General features: G+C 35.2%; 1 protein-coding gene across 1 annotated transcript in view; it reads right to left on the bottom strand.

Annotated features, from left to right (window-relative positions):
• LOC108369947 (mucin-5AC) overlaps positions 1-17,039 on the bottom strand; it is a 24,809-nt gene extending 7,770 nt beyond the window's left edge. Inside the window, exons 1-3 of the mRNA XM_017625173.1 lie at positions 16,969-17,039; positions 15,938-16,802; positions 2,859-3,055 (exon numbers count right to left, since the gene is read on the bottom strand). Of these exons, the coding sequence (XP_017480662.1) occupies positions 2,859-3,055; positions 15,938-15,977 (237 nt within the window). The 5' untranslated portion in view covers positions 15,978-16,802; positions 16,969-17,039. The remainder of the gene's footprint in view (positions 1-2,858; positions 3,056-15,937; positions 16,803-16,968) is intronic.
• Positions 17,040-23,086: the final 6,047 nt, after the last annotated feature.

Genomic DNA, 23,086 nt, shown 5'->3' with positions numbered 1-23,086 from the left:
TGTATAATTGTATGAATATACAGTAATAGGTATTTTGCTACTTAGATTCCAAACTCTTAGCTACCGTTAGCTTTGGGTGCCAATAAAATCCGAATTTGTGGTTCCAGTGCGACGCTCTTTATGTGACCAGCTTAAATTACCAGCTGTGCTGATTTTCTATGAACAAGCTCAAGCACTGCCGGATAGTTTTGTAAATGTACTTACATTGAAATTATTTTAAGATGCAATAACGGTAAATAATGTTGACAATAAAAAAGAAAAACCAAAAAAAAAAATAAATCGCACTGCAGAAATGTGAAACTGCCAGTGAAGGTAGACGACAACTCAGCTAGAACGCTAGAAGCGGTTTACAAACCCACACACACTGCTTCGCTATACGCTGATGTTCCTGTAATTTATTTTATACCCAGTTGAGAATCGACATTTGACTAGTAAAGTCGAAGCAAAATTAATACATATCTATACTCGTATGTTTCTATTGGTGCAAATATAAAAATAAACTTATTTGCTTTTGGCTCTAAAGGTCATTCACAAGCATTTGCGCTTGCCAAATTTTCTGTCACAAAGCTGTAGGAGCGTTTTTAGTTTTTAATTTACTTAGGCCTTTGTATTATTGTTTGTGTTGAATTTGGCTGACAAATGGGAAAATGTTTGCAGTCACGACTTTGATGCCGTAGATGAAGAAGAGGCTATTTTTGGCGATTAAAAAAAAAAACGAGGCGAGTTTCGTTGACTTTTGATAAAATGAGCCACTACGATTTAGTTATGTTTCAATGCAGTACAATGATACAAATATTTTATTTTTTTTTTAAGTATTCTTGTTTAATAAGTAGTGAATCGTGTTAGTTGGTCTTCTTCGACAGCCACGACTGAATGAGTGGGGAGCGGTGGTGGCCATAAATAAGTCAGATTCTTTGGCTACTCTTATATGTAATCGAAGTAATATTATTCTAGTACACAAAAATGACATCAGGCTACGCTGGATACTAGGGTGATGGACTCGATATTTGCAAACCAGTTTTCACCGGTTTTTCCTGGATATGTATATGGTTTTTTTTTTACCCGAGCGCACTTTTATTATCCGTCAAAAGTTGTTTCTTGAAACTACCTTCTTTTTTGTATCATGACAAAACAATATTTATTTGTTTTACTTTTGATCTAAAAAGCTTTGAACTTTTTGCGCTTTGCTCTTTTGTAAATGAAATCTGAATATTTAATAGTAAATAGTTTTATTATTTTCAATGTATGAAAATTATGTTAAATAAAACCGTTTTTTCTGAATTTCAAAATCGGAAACGGGTTTTTTGAAATTGCAATTTTTCGAATAACTCGAAAATCAGTTTTGGAAAAAGGCGACTCATCGAACACACTACTGAGTACCTAACTGGGCTCAACCAACTATGATTTCACCGAATAGGTGTGTAAAATGCCGACTCTGCTTTCAGAACGATGTCACTTCGTAACGAGTTCTCCGCGACTCACCGGCCTGGGCTCGTCAAGGGTTAGTTAATTTTAAAGCGATGATTAAAGAATTCGCTTACCGAGGGCCATTCCGGAAGGAATATTGTTCAAAACCGTATTTCAAAAACACGTATTGATCGCTTTAAAAAAAAAAACTTCTAAAATAACTGTCTTTCATTTTGCAACTTTTAAACGTGGTGCGATACTGGTAAAATTTTTCGAATATTTATATTAATGAAAAGCTTAAACATTTTGTCCGACTCAACACCAAGAACTCTCAAAAGATAAAAATTCTGCTTTGCAGAGAACAAATTATTATCCCTCTATGGGACTAGGCTTAAATGTTGCGGAATGAGTGATAGCTTTTCAAGAAAATTTATTGGCTCGGGTTTTTTGGAAATCAAAACTTTATATAAAAATTTGAAAATTTTGTAGAAATACGGGTTTGAAAATTGTTAGGATTTCATATTCCAAAACGGTTTTGAAAATTAAAACTAAAAAAAATGCTCCCAATCGGCCCCGGTGCGCCTATCAAATCATGGAAGCCTACTTTGTCCACAATTGCAAAACCCATCAATATATCTGCATTTGGCAGAATGCAGTCGATCTCTACTGGGACCCGGGAAATTAGAAAACATATTAGTATACAAGAAGTTGAACTGAGATAGAGTTGGGGACTTATACGTCACTCTAGAACGGACCATCCCACTGAGATGTCTTTTTTATTGGTGGCTGTCTCTGTCGCTCATTTTCTCCATATAAAGTAATGTTTGATAATCTTTTTATATGGAAAAAATGTGCGACACCTTCAACAAAAAATTTTCCCAAAATGCAATGGTAAGTCCTAGCTTTCTCATACTTGCATTTTATTGTACTAAAATTGAATGGGCTATAAAATTGCATACTCAACTTTTCTCTAGAGAGCGTAAATAAGAAGTGCAATATTTTTGGGGTTTTTGTTATAGAATTAACCATATTTCTATAAAAAATTAGCGAAAAATAAAATATTTAAAAAATATTTGCCCGTATTGTAAAAAATTCGCTGTACCTAAACTTTATTGACTGACTGTACATAGATGTTCAGAAACTACAGCATATTCGATGTCTCAACTGCATAATGCTAAGAGATGTCATGAGGGCATCGATGGCAGCGCAATAGAATGCAACTCGTAATGGTCTGCATCTAACACTTTTATTGTAATTTTTTCATTTTTTTTTAAATATTTTTATTTCAGTGCCACAATGCGTTTCGTTGTCACTATTGCTACCGTTAAAGGTGCAATAGACACTTCGATTAACTCGTTTTGATTTTTCAGTTAGATGCATGTGTTTTATACGGCAACATCACATGCACACATTGTCTTTATGTGCATATGTATGTATGTTTGTACACTTACCCCCACTCCAGCCACTTTGACGCACACATGGAACATCTGACATTGAGTCTCCGCATCTGCATAGTAGCCGCCGAGTATCTTGTCGTGGCATGTGAATCGCGTCTGCGGCATATTTTGCAGGCTGTAAGTTGGCCATGGCTTGCGATAGTCCAGCTGCGCTTGTCCCAGAATGCAATTGGCCAACGCTATGAGTATTGCTGCAACGACAAAACGACACAAATAAAATTATAAATTTTTTTTATTGTTTCATTGTGATCTTGTTTTGATGTAAGTAATTGCTTATGTATTCGTATTCGTATTGTAGTTGGTAGGTTTTTGGCAAAAAATATATATGTATGAGCCTAGCTGCTACTTTGAAAGTTACAACTATAATCTGTTTTTTACAGTGGCTTCTGCTGCAGCAGTTGCGTACATTGCGGCAGATGGCCTTGTCGATGAATTGGTTTTTGCTCAATTAAACTGGTTTAATGAGTTTTAATGCAAAGTTGGTGAATATCTGTGCATGCAAGTGTGTAAATTTGTGTTGTGCGCGCTTATTTAGGCCATTTAATGAAGAAAACTTGTCGCGTCGAAAATGCTTGCAAGCAGATGTATTCAGAATTTTTCTCAGATATACAAAGCAGCCTTGTATTTATTATTTGAAATATCCTCCATTTACTTAGTACTCGTAATAAAGTTATAAATACTAAACTGTTGTCGCATGTCGCATATAGAGGCGATAACAATTCACCCATTTACTAAAATTGTGTCACAACTCTAAAATCTGACATTTCGAGATAATAATGTGGGACCACTTATGTTGTATGGTTTCCGCGTGATAGGCGAATAGGCACCTCCATTTCCTGCATGGTGAGTATCAATTCAATCGGGTTTTTGGGTTATGCAAATATTTTAGTAAATGAGCAAGTCGGTTAAAAAAGAGTATGTGCATAATAAAAAAAATATTTGGTGTAAAAATAAAATACGGAAACTAGTCTAACCCAAAACGGCCACTTATATTCATATACCAAACAAGATATATACGTCGTCTTTAACACATATGTGGACTATATCGAGCCAAAAAACTTAAGTGACATTTTTTCCTAAATTCTCGTTTAGATGCAGGAATTATATAAAAATTTAATGAGCTAAAAAACTGTATACCAAATTTTTTTCTAAAAACTCTGATTAAAAAGTTTGAAATTTCGATTGATCCATAAAAACTAAATTCCTTTTTTAATGATTACGCTTCCAACGTGACATTAATCTACTGAAAAGATAAAATTCATTCGTATGAATCCAAAAGTGCAAATTCAAAATAACAGAACAAATTGTTTTTTACTACACTGCATAAGCGCGCCTGCAGACAGTTTTCGTTGAAGCCGGCTGCACAAGCAAAAAATCAAAACTTTTTTTTCACACCTGCATACCTCAGACTACTTACCAAATTTTTTTTATTGAATATTCGAATTAAGCAGTTAAGTTAGTGAACAAAAGCTACCTTCTTCGCAAAATAATTTTTTGCACTGAATACCACCTATTTTGTATTCAATTGAAAAAATCCTTTAAATGTGAAGAGCTAACACATTACCACGTATTCTAAAAATGAAGTAAATGAGACAGGTGTCTTCTTCAAATTGATGCTAAAATGTTAGATTTATATTTTATAAGCCTGCAGAAGGCCATATGCATTAGAGGGTTAATAAACTGTTGTGTCCTATATAACGCAAGCATGTGGCCGCTTTTTGCAAATGCAAAAAAAGAAAACGCCATTTTCAAAACACTTCAGCGCATGAGATTATAATACAGAAGGTTGATCATGATATCTCTAGTCATGCAGGTTCATAAACTGAAGATTTTTTTTTTCATAATTTTCCTGTGTTTTAAATTATGAAATGTGTTAAGTAAGATGGATGCTAAATAGAAAGGAAATTAAAGAATTGCAAATTTCGTAGAAAGTTGTAAACATTTTTTTTTTTTTGATACGTATATTTTTTACCTACAAATATATTTTTGTTTCTTCAGCTTAGGAAATCGATGGATTACATTTTTTTCGTTATCCTTGAATTATTTGCTGCGAGCTGAAAATTCCCTTTTGGGCTAGTATGGCATTATTCTTTAAGCTAAGTTCTAGGTTCACAATAACTCAACAATATACATACGTACATACAAATGTATGTGTTGAAGTTGATAGATTAGAACAGAGAAAATTCTCCGAAGTGTAATTCTTTTAACTATGTAGCCTTTTAATTGTTTTTGCTGGTTTACAACGTCTCTATTATATAGAGAACATATCGCGATTTTTATGGCTTTTGTAATTTTCCGAAAATATGGGCAATTCTCGCTCCTGCCACTTCTAGGAAATAACCTCCAGTCATTTTATTTGGGGTTAAAAAAAAGAGTAGCTATTGCTTTGTCAACCTTCTTGACAACTCATGAGCGCGGAATTTCCGGTAGTCGCTCCACGGCTCCCAAAAATACAGTCGAACATTTCATTTATTGCTTCCTCTTGGACCGGAGTGAATTATCCACATTCCATTTCCAAATTTCCTAACTATATTGCCGGCTTCAGCTGTCTAAAATATTTGCAATTCCTTCAATTTCATTCCTTACAGACCGCTTACAAACTCCTGGATCTGAGAATCCCTCACTTTATGCAATTAAAAAAGCGCCTGTTTTGCCCATTCTTAGATACTCTGTTCTTAACGTCCTTTAAAATCTTAACAAAAGTTTTAAGTACAAGTTTAGTATTTAACTCTACTACACTCTACTATACACACAAGGATGTGACTATTCAATGAATGAATCAAAAAAATACTAAAGCAGATTTTTTGTGTAGTGTCACAANCTATACACACAAGGATGTGACTATTCAAAGAATGAATCAAAAAAATACTAAAGCAGATTTTTTGTGTAGTGTCACAAAACTAGTATGCATAAGATTGCAGACAGAAAAAGCTTTCGATTAATGTAAGTATACATTTTACATACTACATATGTACACTATTAATAAGTTGATTTTAAGATCTTGTTTTTATGATATAATTGTCGTTATTTGTGCGTGGCAAATCCAGCTCAGTACGAAGAAAAATACACTTACCAACTCTCACGAGTAATCCAAAGGAAATAATAGTCATTCCCATGAATTGCATAGCAAATTACATGCCGGTAGTATTTACAGGGCACGGATGAGAAATTAAGTTTTTCATTCACGGTTTTTATAGATGCCCTAAGCAAATAGAATTTGAAGGAAACTACAACCAAATCACATAATCGTCTGACATAAGGAAATATGATTTTGTCGTTCCTTATCGTTTCTTTCAATAGCATACAAATAGCTTTTATAATGGAGGTTAGCTTGGTTTTGTATAATTTCACAAATTTTCGATGTTTTTCCTAATGAGTCCCACATATATACATATATGTATGTAGTTATTTTTTTTTATAAACATTTGTACTATCGAAAATTTGGAACAAAAGTAATTAATCACAAGCAAATTTATTTCCCAAATAGCTTAATTTCAGTAAAATAATAGCTATTTGTATTCACACATTACTGCTGACATAAGTATTATGACTGTCAGCAAAAAATCCAAATTAACAACTTCTCGGATTAACATCCAAGAAATAAAAAAAAAATGAACTAATAGCGTAAACTCTTCGGAATTATGATGATGTTACACAAAAACAAGTGATAAATCAAAACGCAAACTAAAAAAAAAACAGACACAAATAAAAAACAATGTTGGTTGACTAATTTCCGTTTTAGAAGATATGTAGCTTAATGTCAAAGCACAGCGCTCTACCATGATAGTCATTAGCCAAGTTAAATGGCACGAAAAACATGAAAATAAGTTTAATAAAAAGTCGAACTAACATACGCCCAACATAAATGGTGAATGAAATTGGTAAGACAGTAAGCAAAAGATTCCGTTCATTAAGGAATTGATTAAAAATATTTTCATTGCATAATTAAAGTAACAAAAAAAGAAAACACGAATGAAGCATTTTAAGCTTTTCAAAGCTTAATTGTTGGGAATACATATTAAGTGTATTTCTTTTGCAGATTCTTCGCCACCTTGAATTTTCATAATTACTTACGCCCCAAACGCCCGTGAAGAAATTCGAAAACAATGAATTAAACCATAGCCGCTGTGAAGTGTTGTTAGATATTCAAAGAATTGTCTATTAAATAATATGCAATGTATATTTGAAGCTACATATCATGATTGACAGCCACGCTAAGTAGACACAAGAATGCCGAAATGGGTTTTTTAAATTATTTATTAACATTTATGATGGCGCTCTAAGCTTCGCGGCCGGCCGATGTTTGGTAACTGACTATCCGACATATTGTTTCAACATATCAAGCATCTGTCTTTTACTTAATATATGGAAGCACATTAGTCGTGTGAATGTGAGTTTTTCTCGCCTATTCATTGTTGTTTATTTAATGGATTGGCAACGCCTAGCCTTCGAAATCAATGTTTACTTGGTGCGGCACCTGCTTTGGCTGATCACCTGGGGCTGTGTTTGATGCGAACAAGCAATGGATGAATACAAATTTACGTTCGTTTGCTGGTATTTTAATTACACTAGTTTACAGCAATAATCGATAAGAGATGGCTGCTCCTATACAACGTTGAAAGGAACCCACACTCAGGCCGGCATGAAGCCATTGTAATACTGTCATAGAGAGTGGCTTCTTATGCCATCCTTGCCCTTGAAGTGAAACCAATTCATCTGTCATAGATACTAGTCGTACTCTGTGGTCACTTCAGTCGAAAAAGTGGGCTAGATGTGGCTAATTTAAACCAGATGTGTCATAACATCTTAGATGTGGGCTCCGTAGAGCATCTTCTATTAGCCTGCACTTTAAAGGTAATTTCCATTGGATGCAGCTTAACTCAAAAATCTCATCTATTAACAATGAATCGAACGAATTGGTCTATTGATGTCAAATGCATATCAAAATATTTTTTTATTAATAATGAAACCTATTAAAAAAACTCTTCAGCATTTCTTTAAAAAATCTGCAAAAAGCAAAATTTTTTCAAATTAAAAATAATAAATATTATGAAAATATGTGTGTTATTGTATTGTATATGTATGTTATTTATAGCCAAAACTTTTTCCATTAACTTGTTAGCTAGTGTTTTTTCATGCCATTCCCTAGCACAAGTAATTGGTATAAGCGTGTCAAAGATTTGTAAATTTTGATAGAGGCAATCAAATTGACGTTTCAGACAAATTAACTGTACACATATTCATACATGACATCACACATTTCACAAATGCTTGCAGCGCTATTTACAGGTGTGTAATGCTTCGATTACAGCGTGGCAATATTTTTGAAATTTTGTAAAGGAAATCACTTCACGTGTATATACGAGTATATGTACATATTCATGTACAATGGTTTTTGTAAATAGAAAAAATATTTAAAGTTTAGTCTTAAAAAGTAGTGATGGATCCACATACAGAAGGTATTAATGCAATAATTTGAAAATTTGTTTAATAATTTTATTAAGCAAATTTCAATTTAAATGTAACGAAAATAGCGGGTTTCAACGAGTATTTTTTTTTTTTGTAGAATTTTAAGGAATCTGTCGTATGCCCGGGATAGATCGCGTTATTATTCTTTGTTCAATTGAAAGCTTAGAAATTTGGTTAATGTACCGTGAAAAGATTGTTTGCAAAAAATGGCACATAAATGGTATTTCTTTACTTAGAAAATGTATTAATGAAAAATCTGACAATGTAACTAGTATATCGATGACTGAGTGAAATATCGACCTACCCCGGCATCCAGTTCGAAAACGAGTTTGCTTTTAAATAACTTTCGCAAAAATCATTAACGCTCGCAATACATCGCACAGTGGTTTGAATGGAGAATCTAGTAGGATGAAATACTAGAAATGAAAGTCTTAAAAGTGGTACAGGACCTAATACAATTTCGTAGGAATGTTTAATAAGAAGGCCGTTCCACTCTAAGATTTATATAAATGCCCTTTTTTTTACCTTTTGCACCAGTAAACGCTACGGTTACCCACGGACTCAAGAAATTTTACATTTTCTTCTTTTTATATATTGGCGCTGTAACCGTCTAAGCGATTTTGGCCGTGTCCAAAAGAGCACGCCAGTGGTTTCTCTTCTGTGCCATATGACGCCAATTTGAAATACCAACGCAGTGAGAACATCCCTCTTCCTTTGCTACCACCAACAGATTCCGAGTTTAATAGAGCGTTGGTGTCCATTCGAATGACATGGCCAAGCCAGCGTAGCCATAGGATTTTTATTCCCTGCACTTTATATATTTATCGTTGGGGAGCTCATACAGCTCTGCGTTCTATCGCACAGTGGCTCAAAATTGGCGTTTTGTGTTCACAATTAACTGGAGCTTTAATTTTTCACTCAATTTGAGAATTGTTTTTTTTTTTAATTTAAAGCTAATAAAGTTTACAAGAGACTACTCCATTTTTGAATTTTTGTTTGTTTGTATTAAAAAATCGATTATCCTGTTCTAGTTATTAAATATTACATAATAAAATCTAGGTGAAAATAATAGTAGGGTGTTCTTTAAAATCGAAAAAATTTAAAAAAAGAAAAATTTAAATGTTATAAAAAAATCTCCACCAAAATTATCCGCAGATTAACGAAGGTATTCAAACACTTAAGCCCAAAAAAAATCTATTTATATACCTACACAAGAAAAAAGTGTATTAAAAATCTATTTTTTCGTCTATATATACGCCTATCAACGCAAATGTCTTAAAAGTTGTGTCCTGCTAGATTCTCTATTCAGACCACTGTGCGCCGTATAGCATCTCGAATAAAATCTTGCAAATGTTAATGGAATTACAGACCTAGGTATTGTATTTGACTCTAAACTCTCTATTAGCAGTCATATAAACTACATCGTACCGAAATTATTACTCAGTTCTTTGTTTTGTACGTCGTAGTACAACATTTTCAGAGCAGGATATAATGTTACTCATACACCATGTACGGGTATATTATTTTTAAAATTTGTTCCCTGTTAAAGTTTGAATTTTTATCATTCACAATGCAAACATAAAATGAAAATATCTCGAGGAAATGGTCTGGTCTGTGTAGAAAAACAGAATACAGACTCGCAATTGGCGTTCCTACAATGTTATTAACATAGTTGTCGGACGAATGGATTACCCCGCTAACGGTTTCTGTCGTGCCTGCAGGGACAAGGAGGAGGGGGAGAGCGTAGAGCACTACCTCTGCCACTGCCCCGCTCTGGAAAGGTCAAGACTTGCTATTTTTAATGAGTATTTCCTTCGGTGTTTAGCTGATCTATGTAAATTCGATGGACATCTGAGACCTTCAACGATATTTTAAGGCTCTTTCATATAGGAAGCTAAGACAAAGAAACAATAGCTCTTTAATAAAAAATTTGTTAATGTCAATTTGCTTTACTTATTTTCAATTAAGTTTTAATGTTATGCTATATGTAAATAGTATGTTAGACAATTTTTTTATAGACTGAACTAAAAACATTAATACAAATATGTAAATCCTAAAAGCTGTGTTATTATAAGCATTGTTTTCTAAATTTTTTGTATATGTGTTTGCTCTTGGCTGCAGTCTGCAGCCCACTGATAATGAAAAACTGCTTCATTTGCTGAATGTGGCTACAAAATCCACTCAAACTGACGAATATCATCTTTCCGCGCAACAATACTTTGCATTTGCCGATTTGCCGTTTTGCCGGTTTAGCATCCGATATTATGAAATTCGAACAGTTGCACAAACAACTACATACATGTGCAATAACATAAATATGTAGTACATTGCGCTAGTTGAACTGGCAACAATGTGATCTTTGAGAGTACATATGTATGTATATGGAATTAACCCACTGAACTCAAATGGATGCGATCTGATATGTGTATGTATGTACATTTCTGTACATAAATACCTTCTTTTCAAATTACTATTTTGATTATTGATGAGTACCATCCAGGGCAAGTAGTCTCAAAAGCCATATGTACATATTCCTTATGCCGATTTACGTATTTAAAAAATTTAGACCAACTCCCATAAAACAAAGCAAGACCACGGAGAAGGTGAATTTTTACACGGATGTATCCAAGCTATACAATAGGGTTGGCTTTACTCTAAGGAACTAGGAGTGGAATTATCCGTCCGAATTCCGGATCAATGCAGTGTTTATTAGGCAGAAGTTTTAGCTATAAAGGAGGTGGCTATGTACCGTAGTACGCATGTCGAACCGAAGACTACAATTAACATCTTCTCGGACAGCCAGGAGGCCATTAATATGGTAATACGATATTAGCGCCGTATTCAAGATCAGCCTCAGATGGGTTCCGGGTCATAGAGATATTGAAGGAAATTGCAGGACCGATGAGCTAGCTAGGACAGGTACCAATCTCCCCCTTTGTGAAAGCAGAGGCATAATTGGGATAACCATGGCAACCTGCAAATTAGAATGTTTAAAATAGCATGATCCAAGAAGTCAACAGGTCAAGGCTAGAGTAGGGCACTTATAGAACAACCTGGCTACTTTTGCCACAAATACCGAGGAAAGGACAAAAGAGTTGTTCAGCCAAGAGAGGATATTGCGGTGGTGACGGCTTGTGTAACCGGTCATTGACTATTTGGCAGGCACACACACGAATATTGCAGAAGTTGCAGGGATGAGGAAGAGGAAAAAACCGTGGAGCACTTCTTCTGTAGTTGCCCAGTTCTGGCCTATAGGAGGGCAGACTTTTTAGGTAGGCCTTACTTTAGCCAATAAATAAAGCCCATCCTACGCTTTATAAGAGCTTCAAAATGGTTCTATGAAGAATAGTCACTGAGGCTCCCGTGTTTGGCAGTGGTAAGACAATGGACCTTCAGGCTCTAAGTGAGTTGGTTATTTGCGCTGACTGTCACACCAACCTAACTCGAGTCTACTATTGACAGTTATATTTTCGAGAAAGTAGAGGACCTCCTTTGTTTAGGAATTCTAGTGCTAAATTGGGCATCCTGACATACCAAAACTACACTCTGCTTCATGCGATGAGGCGGCCCTCGAGGTATTCAAACGAAGGAATCAAATACAACAGGACCAACATGCCCATCTCTTCCATGAAGCTATTGAAAATTTTTCATGAACAGAAATTCTAAGACATAGTTATCTATATACTTATGTATCTTTATTATTTCATTCAAAAAAAAAGCCTGGTTAATTGCTTGCAAAATGATGTAATAGATAATCTCAAGAACACTCAAAGTATATCATGCAACAAATAAATGAGATTTCATAATACATTAAAATCTAATTAAGCCCCATTTCAGATGAAGTGTCTAGATATGTACGACTGAGCTAAATATACCTATGTAGTCGTACTCAATTCGTATGACCTTCAAACTCCAGCAGTTCTCAGCAGAAGTGGCAGCTTTAAAGTATTTACATACATACATACAGCAGAATCAATTTTCCATGCGTAATTAGATGGGACAGGCAGTAATTGCTCGAAAACCAAACAAAAGCTGCTTACAAACTTATTTTCCACTAAATGTTAATGAGCGCAAAAATTTTGTAAGCATTTATCATAATTAAACTTTTATTTCGATTTGCATCATTTTTATTTCCTAGCTTTTTAATTTTTCTACTTCATATAAAATATTTCTTATTTCGCTTTAATTTCAGTTTCACTTTGCCATAACTTTTTGCAATTCACGTCTTACCGTCCTTATGAATACAATTTTTTTTTGTGCGTACGTACATATGTATGTATGTATGTATGTATGTGAGCACTTAAGTGAGGGCAGAAGATACAATAATTAAGCCAGTCATGATGTATGCAATCAAAGCACCATTATGGCATTTAAAATATGCCAAATCTAAGATAAGGGTATCAATGAGTGAACCTTGAAATTCGCATCAATTGCTGTCATCCAATTGTGAGTTTGCAATTTATATAGCAAAATTGTGTGTGAATGCATATAAATACAAGTAAGTACATATCGTATTTATGAAATCGTATGAGAAATTGCAGCACAACCATGCTAAATTGGAGACATAATACAATTTCGTCATGAAAAGATTTTAAATTTATATAATGCACGTTATTGCTAATAATTATGTGACCTTGTACCTTTGACAATACTATCTATACTTAGCTTNCATTTGTTATTTCGCTTTAATTTCAGTTTCACTTTGCCATAACTTTTTGCAATTCACGTCTTACCGTCCTTATGAATAAAAATTTTTTGTGCGTACGTACATATGTATGTATGTATGTAAGCACTTAAGTGAGGGCAGAAGATACAATAATTAAGCCAGTCATGATGTATGCAATCAAAGCACCATTATGGCATTTAAAATATGCCAAATCTAAGATAAGGGTATCAATGAGTGAACCTTGAAATTCGCATCAATTGCTGTCATCCAATTGTGAGTTTGCAATTTATATAGCAAAATTGTGTGTGAATGCATATAAATACAAGTAAGTACATATCGTATTTATGAAATCGTATGAGAAATTGCAGCACAACCATGCTAAATTGGAGACATAATACAATTTCGTCATGAAAAGATTTTAAATTTATATAATGCACGTTATTGCTAATAATTATGTGACCTTGTACCTTTGACAATACTATCTATACTTAGCTTCTTCTGCAATTTCATGTATGCGTTACAAAAATAGCAGTCCCGTAGCTCTTTTATGAATGCCAATTAGCAGACTTTTTTATGCCTGATGAGGTGCTTATAAAATTAATGTTTTAATGCTTAAAGTAGAGAGATTCACCAAAGGCATTTAAATTTCGTATGGGATAACTAGATAATTACAATAATAGTTTGGCGCTTACACAATATGTTAGTGTTTGGCTGACGATATGGAGTCTGCCAAACCTAAAGTTTACCGTATACCTACTTTGGGTATGTCGGTAAAGCCGCCGAAATATTCGAAATATTCCTCTACAGGGACCCCTAACCTCTCCACATGCTTTCCGAGGCAACATGATCTACTATCCGGGCTCTATTGGTAAACAAATATTTTTTTTGGGAAATTCTTCATTTTACGTAAAAAAGTAGTGTTCTTATTTTCAAGTTCAAGTGAAGTGCAGGGTCGAAAATTGGTAAACTGATAATTTTTAGGAAAGAGTGTTAAACTTTAGCAAACTATAAGTCTAGTCGCAGGAAATGGAAAACTTGAGTTTTAGGACTCAAAGACTGCTTAAAATATGAAATAGATATTTTGGGACCTCACTTAGTGTCATTACGAGGCAGTCAAATAACGGAAGGTTTTAGCTCCCTCTCATCGAAAATTTTTTATTATATGCTGGATTTTGTGGATGTATTTATTCTTCCACTTAATCTGCAAACGATTTTCGTTTTCGTTGGCTCCTAGGAAAACTTGATGCTTTACGTTTTCGTGGAAACTTTTATCTCTATAATTGGATTTTTTTTTAATTGGATAAAAAATCATTTTTAATATGAGTTAAGGGGTTAAAAGGAAGATAAAAAAATATTGCTGAATTCTAATTGCCAATAAAACAATTATGCTTGAGCTCGCTGCCGTGGAGCAAAATAGTACATTTAAAATTTTATATTTAATAAAAAAGTGGAAATTTTGCTTATTTAAAAAAATATTTATGACCGGGCGGAGCAAAATCCTTTAGAAACTTGATTACTGCGTATGGAGACTAACGTTTAGGAAAGTTTGAGTTGACTGCTTCACTGTGACACTGATATGGCAGAATAATAATCGATGCAGGAAGAAATCATCAAAAAATAAATCGATCTTGTCAAATAGCTCCTTTAACATAATACGATCTAACTAATACTGAAATTACAAAGATTTCTTGTAAGACACCAACTCTAAAGATGCTTTGTTTTGCCATTGATTTTTGACATATTTTTATTTATTTAGTTTTTTTTTTGATGAAGGCGTTGCTCATTTACCTATGCTCGATTATTTTTTTATAATATTTTTTTGAGAAAATGTGCATGAACGTCAAGAAAACAAGTCGCCAAAAATCAATTTGAATCCTAGCATCTTAGCATTTGCAGCTCCAATTTCTGGAATTTTTGTTACAGTATTAACCATAATTTTATATGAAGTTATATTCAAGTGTCTTCCTTTTTAAAATGTTCTAGATTTGCTAGGCCAAACTTTTTAAAAACGGCATCTCTATTCCACAGCCATATGAGGCTTTGAAATGAAGTTTAGCATTCTCTTCGACTGCATGTAGCTCTTTAGTATTCAAATAAAATACCGTCCGACAAGATTTTGCTCCCATGAACAAATTAAGTATTTTCGGTAAGTAGAGACAAAAACAAAGAACCCATATATTTTTCGTTTTTCTAGATCAAGTCATTTACGGATCGGTCAAAACAATATTTTTTGGGGTCGGTGATTACGAATATGAATTCAGTTTTTAAAAATTCAAAATGGGGTATAAAATGTGGAGGATGGATTTTTTTAACTACCAGATTTGTATGAAATTTGACATCCAAAGGTGCTTTAAGTAGCTGATCAGTGTTCAAAAACTCAAAAGGGCGGATCCAGTAAAAATCCATCCGCCATATTGGATTCGCTATTTGAATTTTTGAAAACTGATTTCAGTTTTGTACCCCGCCTCTCAAAGAGCATACGGACATCAAATGTCCCAAAAATCTGAAATTTTTTTCACATTAATGCAGATTCGAAATAACAACAACAAAACACATTGAAACGAAGTTTAAAAAGTTCGAAAAATCACAGGGCAATATTGCCTTTTTGAGATTGTTAAGGGTTGTTTTCCCCATAAATATCTACCTAAAGTTGAAAACGTGTCAAGTCCATTTTTTCAAACTTTAGTTTTTGATGCATCTCAAGTAGCACGCTGGTATATAATTTGGTGTAAATTTGTGAATTTTGGTACAATTAATCAGATTTATACCAAAATTCGTAAATTTACACCAATTTATACACCAGTGTGCTACTTGAGATAATGGCAGGCAATACGAAACTAAATACATCGATTTTTCGTCTCTCCTGAACAATTTCACCGAATGGACTTTTTAACCCTTAGTTGACGTAAGTCCAGCCAGGTGATTGTAAATAACTTACCAACAATGCACGTCCAGGTTATGCTTTTAACTCCCATCATAGCTTCGTAGTTATTTTTCCCTCGTCGTCTGATTTTAATCAACACAAAAATTATCCAACAATGTTATCCAATTCGTTTCCGCTATCCACAATAAAGTCAGCAGTATTTTTTTTTTTTTGAACGCGATTTTTCGATTTTTACGCGCAATTAAAACTATAAAATCGATTTTCTTGACTACGACTTTTTTGTTTGTATTAATTTTGTGTATAAACGTGTGCTTATTTGCGCTGCATACACTTGTCACTGGTTTGCACCTCAAGGATGCTCGCACCTTCAATTAGATGCCGACTACAACAACTACACACTTTTCGATACGTTAAACAACGCGCATTCAACACAAAAGACCACGACCGACCGCGAAGAAGGCAAGACGGCAAGATAGCAGAGCAGCAACAACAACAACGACAATACGCTTCCGCTCGTCACCTCTGATGCAATTTAATTCCAGTTAATGGTTTTCTAATTGCTGCCCCTCACCAACAACAAACTGTTAAACACTCGCGAACAAAACATTTACAGTTTTCACAAGTACGATTAGATTGTCATCAGCTCAGCCGTTGAGGGAGTTTAGTTACTAAGTTTAACGGTTTTTGCGTTAAACTTGGTGTTTTTGTTGTTGTTTTACTTATTTGCTTCTAACACTTTTGGTACTTTTCAACGAATGGACGTAAGTAACGGCGCTCAAGCGGAAAAACAAATGCAAATATGTACGCATATGTCTGGCAAAGCAAATGTGGTTGGTGTTGTAAATGACGGACACTGTTTGTTGCCTGTGGCTGCTTCAAAGCATTTAGAATGTGCAGCGAAACGTTGAAATGGCGAAAACTATACAAACTCGAAGAAAAGCGTTTTTCATTGAATCGTACACATTGAAGCGCCAGTACTTGACAGCTTCAGCGGCACAAAAGTACAAAAAAAAGTTAAAAACAATGAGCACACAATAAAAGCTGAATTGCACGCGAGCAGAAAAAAAAGTTTCACCGGTCTCCACCTTAGCTCACTAGTTAAGTATGTATATGAATCTCCACTCGTTGTGGTGCGCGATGCACGACTTGATCGTTTATGAATTCAAAGCGGAATGATCTGTGGCAAACGAAAGGAAAACCACTTTGGACCCATCTCTGCGCAATCGCAACGCAGCGCAGCGCAGCGCAGCACACTTAGCCGACTCAGACATCTTCAGCAACGCAGCTGCGACAGCGACAGCGTTAAAGTTAAAGACAGCAACGGCAGCAATGGGCAGCGTTAGCGGCAACACAACGCAGGTTAACATCGATTGTGGCGGCAAGAAGTGGTTTAAGCCAACAACGAAGCCAGCCATTGTGGTAGCTTTTTAGGCTCTGTTATGCATACTTGGCATTGCTTGAGAGTTGTCACATAAGGAATCTGTTAAATGAGCTTCGCGTGTAAGCTGTTACCCAACGCACAGCATTACATACGTAAAAGTCTGTTGGTTTTTGATTTCTACGTAAAAATGGTATAGCAGTGCATGCAATGCCAAGTATGCATAACAGAGCCTTTATGCATCTTCTGTGTTTGCTGGCGGCAGACGCTTGCTTGGCTCTGCGCGTATGGTGAGCGTATTGCTTCTTCGCAGCTTTGGATTGCCGCTGCCTGCTTATGATTTCTAGTGTACCTTTTTTGTTTTTGTTACTGCTGCCTCGTCTTGTTGTTGGCTCACGAACATGATATCGTCGATTGTAGTAGGTACCTACTTCACTTTTAAGACGATAGGTTTTGCTAGCCAATACGGAGATGTATATTTATTAGTTTTGTAAATGTACATATTTTATTACAATTGCTGCCGACAACTTTGGTTTTGTATTTGCTTAGAACGTTCTAAAAGTGAAAGGTAAGCAGGCAGATCATTCAAGTATCAAGTATGTATAAGTAGATGCCTATGTAGCTTGTTAAGTGGCATCATGCATCGTGACCTGAAATGTTTAACGAGCCGATCATAAAAATTCTCAAGGAAGTTGATTTGCAAATGAGCTGAAATATCTACTTATAATGAATGCAACTGGTCACAAAGGAGTCAGTTAATATCTAATTATAGAGTAAGAAATGCGTTAACCAAACAAATGGAAGAGACAAAATACAAATTTTTGTCACTTGAAATCAAAAATTTAACACCGGGCCAAATATTACGTCAGACCTTATTTATTTCATGAATTTTCGAATGGTGCACAAGTGTACTTTTTAATAAATGCTTCTGCAAAGCTTTTCCCCCAACATAACCGATGTTTTAAAATTAATTCCTTTGTGATTTCGGTAGGACAAAGTTTTGTCTACCGCAAAAAAATTACATTTCCTACCAATCATGGGTATATTGGACCCACGGATAGGAAACAATGTCTTTCGTAAGACAGATGGCAAGATAGTTCGAAAGACTTTTGTTATTCTGGTACAAAAGTCTTAAAAAAGCTCTCTCATTCACCACTCCTGGTCAAAAGCTATTTTGACAGAAAGCCCACGTACATATATTGTTTAGCTCGCGTCCCACCAACAGTCGCAAGGGCCGAGTGTGCAAAGCGCTGTTGTGCCTTTTTGAGGAATCCGGGGTCGAAACCTCGGGCAGCGAATTTTTTATTATTTTTTTTTTTATTAAATTTTCTTTTAGCTATTAAATTCATTGTCGTATAGCCAGTTTCACGAAAGAAATTTAAGTGAAAAATGAATATTTATTTGAATTTAATATGAAAACTGACAGAAAGAAAATAATTTTTCACTTAAATTGCTTTCGTTAAATCGGCAGTTATTAAGAAAAATATTAATTTTTTTAATTTTATTTCATTTTTTAAGATTTTTTTTGTTTTAAAAAGAAAAATATATACTCTTCCATTTCATTAAATTTTTAGAAACGTATCTGTGTTTCTAATTCTGAATTAAACTATTTTTATGTTTTTCAATTTAATTTTCTTTTCGGTTTTAGATTATGTTCAAAAAATATATATTTTTTTATTTTATTTTATTTTTAGAATCTTATTTCATGTTTTTTTCTTTTTTTAGTTACATTTTCTTTAAGTTTTTAGGTTTTCTTTTAAAAATAAAAATATAGTTTAAAAAAACTAAAAAACACGCTTTTAAAGCATATCAAACTAAAAAGTAAAAAATAATTCTTAATATAATTTGAAAATAATAATGAACAAAAAAATACTAGTATTATTGTGAAAAAGCGTGGGGCGCTCTTTGCCATTTTTTTCGTCTACCGAGCAACCCACACTTTTTCACAATAATACTAGTATTTTTTGTTCATTATTTTCAACTCGCTTGGCCAACTGTGCAACTGATAGGGATAGAATGTATTAACACTAATAAGCCGAGTGCTCGAGTCGGAAAGTAAGTAGACGGTACGCATGCGCAGACAGCGTAGTTGTCTCACTTGCTCTCACACAGAGGCTGTGTGAGGAAATTATTTAATCCTGGCGATCCTAATCAGGATAATGAGATAAATTTATGAAATTATTATATTGTCGCTGATTCATGATAAGTGTACAAAGTTTGAATTAAATCTGTCCCTTTAAAGTGGGTCAAAATCGAGTCCAAAGGAGTCGGTTACAAACATACATACATACAAACATACAGGTGAAGCTAATAAAAGGGTGTTAAAAATATAGTTGCTTAATTATATTTAATTTTTAAGTACTAGTTTCTAGTTTTCATTTAATTCTTCTTTTCTTATTTAATTTTCTTTTAATTTTCAGACTTTATTGTCTTACAAAGAGATATATTTAAATGTATGTGTTTAACATTTTTTTAACTTGTAAAAACATTTTTAACATTTTGGCTTTCTTTCAATTTTATTTGCTTATTTATTTTTTTGCTTAATTTTCTTTTATTCATTGGTGTTTAAAAAAGGAAAAATATGCATATATTTATATAAAAAAAAATCGAATTAAAAAAAAACGTGCTGCAAAAAGGCGAAGAGTACAACGCTAATACCTTGTCGTTAGCAGATCTTTCAATTGGTCTTTCGAAAGACAGTAAAAAGCTTCCAAGATAGTTGCCAGAATTGACTTTTGTCTTACGAAACACTTTTGCCTTTCGAAAGACTGAGGTAAGTTGAAAACCCTTTGCCCAAATTGCCCTATAAAGTTCTTTTGTTTTAATAGGGTAAGGTTAGGTTAGCCGCTCAGAAATGCCGCTCAGAAATGCCGCTCATTGCGTGGCCTCTTCAATAGTATTTCATTTTGCGGGATTTGCGGAAGTATAGGCGCTAGTTCAGTTGGAGACATTACAATTGTGTGGGAGGCGAAAGAACGACGCCAACCCCAGTTGTTCAGCGCATACTAATCCGCCTACCCTACTATCAAGCTTGGATCCATCAGTGCAAATTGTCTTCTCATAATTAAGTGTTTTGTTTCATGATCATTACGATATGGAAACTCAAGAAGATTTTATTCTCGTCCATTGGACCTGGTCGTTAGACAAAGAGTTAATTAAACATGTAACCTATTAAGTGATATTGGCCGAGCCAAATACGCACGCCGGATGCTTTTCTTTTGTGGCAACTCGTCATCCGCATTATATACTTTAAGGGTTGAAGGGTTTCTGTCCATTCGTATCGTTGTAAAACTCGTAAAGCTCATAGCGAAAAGTCCATAAATCTTCCACAGAATATTTCTTTTGAACACTCTAAGCTCCCGTTACGCTCGATTTAAATGTGGTCCTGCAGCCGGCATCTTTTTTCCGCAGCTTCGTGACATTCCTCATCGCACTATTTCTTCTTTCGGGCTTGTTGAAATCCGACTGCTCTTTCGGGGGCGGTACGTAATGAACGGGGAATGTGGTTACACTGCCGCTACGTAGACCGGTTTGTTGTGGAGTGCTCTCGCCTTATTGCGAACTGTGGTGAAGAACTCCGTCAGTGTGTCAACGACAATACTCGACAAAGGCGTCTCGCTCCCACCGTAAATCTGATGCCAAATTTGAGCTCTTGCATCCATATTTCTGCACCGTATAAAATGAGCCCAATGTAGCAACTGTTATTAAGTGTTCTTCTACGCTTTATCTCTATTTAGGTTACATTATTGATAGTGTATATACTGCATTCTAAGTATCCAAAGTCCTTCACAACTTCAAAGCTATAACTGCCAACAGTGGCGTGTGTCTAAAAAAAAGGGCCATACTTTGCGTCTTTGTCTTGTCTTTGTCTTTTTCTCATTCATGATGCTGTGCGCACGTTGCGCTTTTACTGCGCGTCATATTGGCAATTCATCTTACTATTTCCCACAACAGATTGAGAAGATGTCGACCGACAGCGAGCCGCTTTATGTAAAACGTTTTTTGATCTGGAGCGGCGCGGAGAGATCCCTACCTTATAGATGAAATTAAAAATTGTGATCAACTTCACTCTGCGTTCCGCGTTATTTTTAGACATAACGTGGTAAATACAGCTGTCAAAAGCATCCAAAAAGACGCACTTCAAAAATCTGGTGGATTTAAGAGGTATGAAGCTACATTTACCATGAGACCTAGTCAATTAGTTCATGAAGGATTTTATTTTTTCGCATATTATGCCTACTTGTGGGTGCGGAGAATTACACTGCCGGCCCCAGGAGCTTTGTTATTCTTAAGCCTTGTTATTGCTTTGCTTTGGTCTAGTGGATGGATGTAAGCTTCCTCTCCGTAATGTGTTCTGGGTTATTTTTTATCAAACCGCCAGCCCACCCACCCTTGGTGTGGTGTTTTACTTTCTGATTTTGAAATTTTCGTATCGCATTCCTGCTTGCCAGTACTTTAAGAATCTTCGCACTCGTGTTCTTCTGTTTCTTCATTTTGATCCGAATCGATGTTGGCTCGTCGAATAGAACTCATGCATCTTCCGTCTATCGCAACGTAATCCATTTGAGCTTTTAGTTTTGGTGCGAATTGTGGCCATTCGTTAGAGTCTTTGCGCACCGACCCTACGGCCTTCTCCATCTTCGATCCATCTGTATAGACATTCACCGAGCCAGCAGTCCTCATGCCCGCACGCCAGCCTTCGACCCCTTTCAGTCGCTTCGAAGTTCATCCCAAAGTGCAGATCCGGGATCACATAGTCAATCCGCCCAAGTAAAGTTGACGCTTTATTACTGTTACCGTAGACCTGCAAACAAACTGGCCCGTATCATGAAGCCTGACGGCAGTTTTCGATGATATATTCTTGAACATTAGGTTTATATTTCCTTAAGAAATGTTTTCTTCTTCAATCCGTTCCACCAAACCAATACACAATGACTATTGCCGTGAAGAATTTTTGAATGCATTTTCTCCAATATCCTGTTGACCACCAGGTATCAAAATAGCGGCGATAATACGAATTCTTGCAGTGCTTCCCCCCCTCTGTTAACTGGTTTGGTTGTCCCATGCCTACCCCACGCGCCGGAACACGTCTGCAGCTCGACACACTGCCTATCCAATTCGAACTTACGGGATGAACCCCTATCGTCGTCATTCCGTCCAAAATTGCTTGCGTTGAATGTCCCCCGTTATGTACAGGAAGGCCTCCAACACGAATTCCCCGTTTCCTATCGATCCCGGTATCTATCGATCTTCTTCCATACTAGTAGTTTTGTCCGAAAATCGGGTTTGGCCCGTAATATATCCAACAAAAATAATTAAATTCTCTGTGGCACTGCAATTCAGTATAACCAAGCTGCCATTTCAAATATTTACATTTTTGGATACAAATCCATTAATCACCTGAACCACTTCCTAGTTACAAAGTTTCTTTCGGTTAGCAAAACACTGAACATCTTAAAAATGCCACTAATGACCCATTTTCATATGCATTCATATACTCCCATACATACTTAAGTACGTACATTTGTTGACACAGTAACCCATCTACTCAACTGGCTAACGCCTCTGGTAAATTGCCACTCCACCTACGGCAAACATTCAATTCATTATTTTTTCCAAAAACAACAGTTAACGCATCATTTTTCCCATTCCATGAGACACACTCGAAAAGTCTTACGCAGACGCCACCAAAAAATGTATGCAGAATTATACAAAAACTAATTTTTCCGCAATAAATATACGAATTATATAATAAGCACATCTGTTCACATCATAGTTACGACCCACTGTGCGCATGGGCTTGTAGATTTTAATCTACTGAAGAT

The sequence above is a fragment of the Rhagoletis zephyria genome, unplaced genomic scaffold (assembly GCF_001687245.7).
Source record: "Rhagoletis zephyria isolate East Lansing unplaced genomic scaffold, Rhagoletis_zephyria_1.1 Rzeph_scaffold_03925, whole genome shotgun sequence".
In the NCBI taxonomy this organism is placed as follows: Eukaryota; Metazoa; Arthropoda; class Insecta; order Diptera; family Tephritidae; genus Rhagoletis; species Rhagoletis zephyria.
The sequence above is the reverse complement of the archived record's forward strand: the minus strand, read 5'-3'. Positions and strand labels throughout refer to the sequence as shown.